This window comes from Microtus ochrogaster, unplaced genomic scaffold (genome assembly GCF_000317375.1).
Source record: "Microtus ochrogaster isolate Prairie Vole_2 unplaced genomic scaffold, MicOch1.0 UNK85, whole genome shotgun sequence".
Lineage (NCBI taxonomy): Eukaryota > Metazoa > Chordata > Mammalia > Rodentia > Cricetidae > Microtus > Microtus ochrogaster.
Window position 1 is genome coordinate 632,471 of NW_004949183.1, and position 7,478 is coordinate 639,948.

Genomic DNA, 7,478 nt, shown 5'->3' on the forward strand with positions numbered 1-7,478 from the left:
CTCTGGTATTTTACAATAATTGACAAAACAAATATAATTTCATGATTGCTATAGGCAAACAATTGATACTTTGGGAAATCACAGTACTATACTCTTATGTTTCCACAATAAATAGTGCAAAATCATTTTTAAATTCTTTTAGAAAAATATGTACCAAGGAGAGTTATACCACCATGTAAAAGGATGATTAATACATATTACAAATAGAATAACTTATATTGGTTTAAGTAATATCAAAATGTAATAAGGAAATACAAATAGGTGAATCCTAAACAGTTTTACACATCCACTGGTAATTTCAATCTTACAATTCAATACATCATTGTCAAGGTATGTCAAAAAGTAATTATCTTTAATGTATGACCTTAAAAGCACACTATTACACTTGGGTTCATCTACATATCTAAGAATTCACTTGCATCAAACTAAAACTTTAACAGGGGAGAGTTTTTTTATACAAATAAATATATTCAATAAATATTTGAAATTTATTAAGTAGTAAGTCCTGTGGGTTGTTGCAAGGAGCAGCGGGCTGTGTTCCTGCCATCCCAGCTCCCGGCCGCCTGGCTAGCTTATGCCCCAAAATAATTACACGGAAACTGTATTCTTTTAAACACTGCTTGGCCCATTAGTTTTAGCCTCTTACTGGCTAACTCTCACATCTCGCTTTAACCCATTTCTAATAATGTGTGTGACACCACGAGGTGGATTACCAGGGAAGATCTTAACCTGCATCTGTGTCGGGTGGGAGAATCATGGCGACTGTCTGAAGCAGCTTCTTTCTCCCAGCATTCTGTTCTGTTTACTCCACCTACCTAATTTTCTATCCTAATTAAGGGCCAAGGCAGTTTCTTTATTGATTAACCAATGAAACAACAGATTGACAAATGACCTTCCCATATCAGTGGGTGCAATGAAGATGGAAGACAGCTTTTGGAAGATGATTTCCTAGTTGGAATTGAGAACATGGTAACAGCCATTATAGCAAAATCTGAAGTGCACACAGACTTTTATTTTAAAGAATAATTCTGATAGAGATTGCATTTGATGGAAACAATTTATTTCACATATGGTATCATTGTCTTTCTAAATTCTGAATGTGTGGAACATCTCTTTAAAATTCTGGCTTATATGTTATATTTCATACTAACTGAATAAAGAAACAGTACTTCTATAGAAGAATACTGCTACCCCTAATACTTTGACAAAATTTCAAACCACAGAAAATTTTCTATGAAATACACATCTAACAGTTTCTTCTTTATCCCACATAAATTACTTGAAAACAGCCATGAGATGCAGTATGTGGTAATGGTGGAAAACATTTCTGGACTGGATTTTAAAACCTACAAATGACTCATCTGACTATCCAACAATGAATTTCTAGCAGTTGGTTTCCATAAAGATCCACCTACCAAGTCCAATACCTACATCACTTCATACATCTTTAGCAGAAGTTCATTTCATAGTCAATCTTTTTAGTCATAGTACTTATACTATTATATTGGCAGGATAATTATAGCATGTATAAGTACCTCTCTTTCTATAATCTAAAGTCAACTAAAAAAGAAAACACACACCAAGATATCAAGATCTTTCATGCTTAAAGGCAACTGTATTCATTCCTTTCCATGTATATACTAAGGTAAGTATATGCTGCTTTCCCAAACCAAGTTTGGAAAAGGATCTTACATAGCAGAAGGGAATATTTTTCTTTTCTTTTTCACTTTTTTATTGTTTTTACTGCATTATACATTTTTCTCTACCCTCCTCCATACCTCCCTTCTTTCCCTTTTACCCTCTGCCATGACCCCAGTGCTCCCAATTTACTCAGAATATCTTGTCTTTTTCTCAAAAGGAAACATTTTTACTAAGCTACTCGTTGATCAAGTCATGAGGCATATACGGGGAGAGTCAACATCTATTGTCTTTTCCAACATGTCAAACTTATAAGAAGGCCTGTATTAACTTTGTACCAGGAGAAGCCTATGGAAGCCATTCAGATTTGCCACAACAGGGAGAAAGGTACAGGACAAGAGGAGCAAGAGGAGTGCTGATTGTCCTACGTTTAAGTGCAGAAGGTGCTGGCAAGAAAAAAGAAGAAATAAAAAACAATGGAGTAAAGTTGTATTTCTTATGATGCCATGCCAAGCAAAAAGCCTCCAAAAAATCCTCCAGTTACTAGAACATTCTTCTTTACAAATGACACAACCTGAAAAACAGAAGATTTTGATACAATGAGTTATTTTGCTAAGGATGTTGATCATTTCCATTACTGACAACTATAGGAAAAGTCTTATTTTCTAATTTTCATAAGCTCCTACCTCCCCTACACCTTCCTGAAAAAGTTTCTACTCATCTGAAGTTTGGTGCACATACGGATAGGTACCCTGTATGACTTTCTTATCAATTTATTATCTCTTCTGGCCACTTCCCTTACAAAGTAAATGAGAAATAATATATCCTACATCCTGACTTAATCATTTCTTTTTGTTTTTGCATTATGCAGTATGTGTGTGTTTGTGTGTGTGTATTTGTAGTACATGAACATATATGCACATGTGCATGTACATATGAAGGCCCAATATTGATAGGTGTCTTCCTAGATGACTCCCACCTTATATATTGAGGCAGGCTATCTTGCTGAACCTAGAGATTGCCATTTGGGCTAGTCTGGCTAGCCAGCTTGCTCTGGTGATTTTGTAATAGCCTTGAGACTGAAGGCAGGCCACACTGGCATTTACATGAGCGCTGGGGATCTAAAACTCTGGTCTTTAGATTTGCATGGAAATCACTTTACCAACTCAGCCATATCCCTGGTATAGTCAAATCATTTCTTGAACTTAAGCACAGTGTCTTCATTTTCCAATTGAGTAAGCCATTTGCAACATTACATTCCCATCACTCTGTCCATTCTCCTTGCACCATTATGCAAAGTCAACAGTGTCTCTTCACTACCACTGTATCTAGAGATCTTGATTAGCTTTAACTGTCAACTTGAGACAACCTCCAATTATCTGAGAAGAGAATATCTCAATTAAAAAATTGCCTAAATCAACAGTTCTCAACCTGTGGTTCACAAGTCGCCCAAGACCATCAGAAAACACAGATATTTACATTAGAATTCATAACAGTAGCAAAATCATTATGAAGCAGCAGCAAAAATAATTTTATGGTTGGGGGTCACCACAACATGAGGAATTATATTAAAGGGTCGCAGTATTAGGATTAATCTGGGCACGTGTGTAGGAGACTGCCTTGATTGTTAGTTGATGTAGGAGGGCCCACCATACTGTGGGCAGCACTGTTCCCTAGGCAGGTGATCCTGAACTGTATAAGAAAGCTAATTGGCATAAGCCTGTCTGCGAAATAGCAAACAGCATGCTCTTTGGCTGTGAATTAAATTCCGAGTCAGAGGTAATGCTGTATGGGATAGCAAGCAGGCAGCAAAGACACATTTGTTTCTCTTTGTGTTTAGCTGCCCAAGTTCCAGCCTTGATTTTCCCTCAATAATGGCCTGAACCTGGAACTGTAAATTGAATAAATCCTTTCCTCCCCTAAGCTGCTTTTGGTCAGAATATCTTATCCCAGAAACAAAAATGAAGCTAGGACATTATGTCTCCTTGCCCTACTTCCACTTAACTCTCCAGGACTTCCACATTTATTTAAACAAAGTACTATCAGAGGGAAACAAAAAAATTTCACTTGCATAATTTTATATGTATATCTGGGGAGATATGTATATATGAGTACACATTCATGTGTATAGAGGCCACATATCATCTATGGCTCTTTTCACTCTATATGAGGAAGTCTGATTGTTGTGACAGAGACCAGAACTCAAAAACTGAAAATATTTACTACCTGGCTATCTTCAGAAAAAGTCTACCAACCCAATATTTAAGTATTTCTATTAGTCATGTGCAGAACTCATGGAGTTTGGATATTTCAAAGATAAGCAGGAATAGAGATAAAAATGTAACTCAAAATGTTCACATTGGCAGTACATCCCACCCATTATGGTACACCTATTCCTGTAAGAACTAGTTAACATGCCAGGCCTTCAATCCCAGCATTTAGTGGCAGAGACAGGCAGATCTCTGTGAGTTCAGGGCCAGCTTGGTCTACAGAGTGAGCTCCAGAACAATCAGGACTGTTAGACAGAGAAACCCTGTCTCAAAGAACAACAGCAACAAAAAACTTTTTAACACAACTACTATCTTCATTTCCTTTGTTTTCTCACTCACAGACAAAGGTCACCAAATATTTGAATTACTAAGGTTTACAAGAGGCTGGAGAGACAGTTTAGTAGTTAAGAAAACTGGCTGTTCTTTCAGAGGACCTGGGTTCAATTCCTAGCAACCACGTGGCAGCTCACAAACACCTGCAACTCCAGTTCTAGAGGACCTAATGCCTTCTTCTTGCCCCTATAAGCACTAGGTATGCACATGGTGTATAGATATACATGTAGGCAAAACACCCATACACATAAAACAAATAAAGTAAAATCTTTTTAAATAAAAAATGTCTTCATGAGAGTGAGGTAGCACATGCTAGGTATCGCAGAACTCAAGAAGTTGAGACAGGAATTTAAGACTTTGTCCCCTGAAAACTGTTTCTACAGTAATGGTATTCTAAGACTGACATACCGAATATAGCTTTTGTCTCACTGCTCCAAGTTCTTTGTAATTATAAAGCTTTTATACTGCTGAGACAGTTACGTGTTCCATTTTTTCTTTTTTAAATTTTATTTAAATAACACTTTTTCCTTTCATTTTACATACTGACTGTTTCTCCTCCCTTCTCGCCTCCTAGTACCCCATTTCCATTTACCTCCCTCCCCTTCTACTCTTTTCTCCAATCTCCATTCAAAAAGTGACAGGCCTGCCATGGGCTTAAGTAAAGCATGGCACATCAATTTGTGGCAGGACAAGTTCCTCCCCTTCTGTCAAGGCTGGGCAAGGTAATCCTGCATGGATAACAGGTTCCCAAAAGCCAGCAAAGCACCAGGGAGAGGTCCTGATATCACTGCTAGGAGCCTTACAAAGAGACCAAGCTATACAACTGTCACACACATGCAGAGGGCTAGGTCAGTCCCATGGAGGCTCCTGACTATTGGTCCAGAGTCCATGAGCTCCCAAGAGCTGAGGTCAGCTGTTTCTGTGGGTTCTCCAACATGACCCACTGGCTCAAATAATCTCTCCTCTCATTCTTCAGTAAGATGCCCAGAGCTTGGCCCAATGTTTGGCTGTGGATCTCTGCACCTGCTTCCATCAGTTACTGAATAAAGTGTCTCTGACAACAATTAGGGTATTCATCAATCTGATTACAGTAGATGGCCAGTTCAGGCACTCTCTCCACTGCTCCTATGAGTCTTAGCTGGAGTTATCTTTGGTGTGGGACAATTGTCTGTATTGTGTCAACTGTATTTTAAATAAATGCTGATTGGTCAGTAGCTAGGCAGGAAGTATAGGTGGGACAACCAGACAGGAAGTAGAGGCAGGTCAATGAGAACAGGAGAATTCTGGGAAGGGGAAAGCCCATTCCTCAGCAGTCCTGGCCCAGCCACAGAAGAAGCAAGATGTGACTGCCTCGTTGAATAAGGTACTGAGCCAGATGACTAACATAGACAAGAATAATGGGCTAAATAAGTTATAAGAGTTAATAAGAAGCCTGAGCTAATGGACCAATCAGTTTATAACTAATGTAGACCTCTGTGTGATTTCTTTGGGACTTAACGACTATGGGAACTGGGCAGGACAAAACCCCCCCGACAACAATCTTTGTGGGTTCCTGAAGGTTTCCCGGGCACCAGGTTTCTCCCCAAACCCAAAATGCCTCCTATCAAGAAGTTTCTTTCGTTACTCTTCCCCTCCATCCTACCTCCAACCTGCCTCCTACATTCAGCCCACCCAAACCACTCCCTCAAGTTCTCATCCCTCCATCTCCCCTCCCCTGCCCTGTATCCCATTTTGTACACAAAACTGTTTGTACTTTTCATATACTAAATCTGAACAAAGCAAGTCTTACCTCCTCAGCTTTGCTCTTGACCTCAGTTGGTATTTGGTTATTCTTACGAATCTTCAACTGCTCTTTGGCTTTTTTCATGTCTTTCTCTACTCGTTGCCAGTCAACTTTGATATACCCAGTATGGTTTGCCAGCTACAATTTTAACAGTGATAAAAGGAAATAAAAAACATGGTCTTTGGTATTCTTTTTTTTCAAGATAAATTATGAAAGAGGTAATCAAAATTCTTCTGATTTTCTATTTTTGGAGACATTTGCTATTTTTTTTTGTTAAATAATCTTCAGGCAAGATGTTTTATATTCAAGGTTCAAAATACTATATTCAAGGTTCCATGCCTAGTAATGGAAATAAACAATTGTCTCCAATTGCTGGCAATTCTTTAATGTACATGCTGAACTTTCCTTTATACAGTTTTAAGTGAGATTTAAAAATAAGACGATTAAACTCAAAGTAGTAAGTTCAATTTTTCAGAAATTAAAAAAATAAACATTTTTCAAGGAATTATGTATAGAATGAAATTGATTCAAGCCAGGTGGTGGTGGCACATGTCTTTAATCCCAGCACTTGGGAGGCAGAGGAAGGCAGATCTCTGTGAGTTCAATGCCAGGTAATCTCCAAACACTTCAAAGACCAACAGAATATGGCATTAAAATGTTTTAATAACTTAGAGTTGTCTTGACATGAGATGTGTCTGCTCCTGGGAGCATCAATTACTTCAAAGAGAATAAGGGGAAACAAAGAAACTCATTATTGAGTTTGTTTTTAATGTAGCAAGGCTAGCCCTTTGGGCAAAATCTGTTCTTGCCTACACTGCTTGACAATATGCTGTATAAACTGGACATGAAGAACCCACAGAAAAAAAATGACTGCTAAACATTGCCAAAACAAGGCAGGATGATCCTTCAGGGTTCCTGCTTCACAGAGAAACTGCCAGACATTCTGCAGGACACAGAGGAAACCGATTGATGAACTTTGCTAAATAGGCAAGACAGTCCTTCAAACTTCTTGCTTCACTGAAAAGTCTGCTTGTAAGCTAAAGATGGATGACCCATTGTTACAGAAGAACTTTGGGTGACTGTCTAGACAGCCAGATGTCTATGTCATTTCTAGAGTTTTGGAAGTTGCTTGCAATGGACTTCTTGTTTACTCAGGTAATATATCCTTCTAGGGATCTTTGATGGAGTTAAAGACTAGATAGTTATAATTATAGTTTTTTCTTAGTTATGATAAAAGACAAATTAGATATAAAACTTTAGATAGGATAGATGATAGAGTATTTCCTTAATTTTGTCAAATACAAATAGACTAAATATTGTAACTATAATTCTTGCTTGATAACTGTTTTGTTATATGTAATTTTACTGTTAAAGTTAAAACATTACTTTTTGATTATATAGAAAGGGGGAATGATATGGGATGTCTTTCTGTAGACTATATATATATATATATA

At 37.7% G+C, this 7,478-nt stretch overlaps 1 protein-coding gene across 1 annotated transcript in view; it reads right to left on the bottom strand.

Moving 5' to 3' along the window:
• Positions 1–992: 992 nt before the first annotated feature.
• The window catches only part of Fundc2 (FUN14 domain containing 2), a 15,413-nt gene continuing 8,927 nt past the window's right edge, over positions 993–7,478 (bottom strand). The window contains exons 4-5 of the mRNA XM_005370663.3: positions 6,031–6,162; positions 993–2,212 (exon numbers count right to left, since the gene is read on the bottom strand). Coding sequence (XP_005370720.1) covers positions 2,135–2,212; positions 6,031–6,162 — 210 coding nt within the window. The 3' untranslated portion in view covers positions 993–2,134. The remainder of the gene's footprint in view (positions 2,213–6,030; positions 6,163–7,478) is intronic.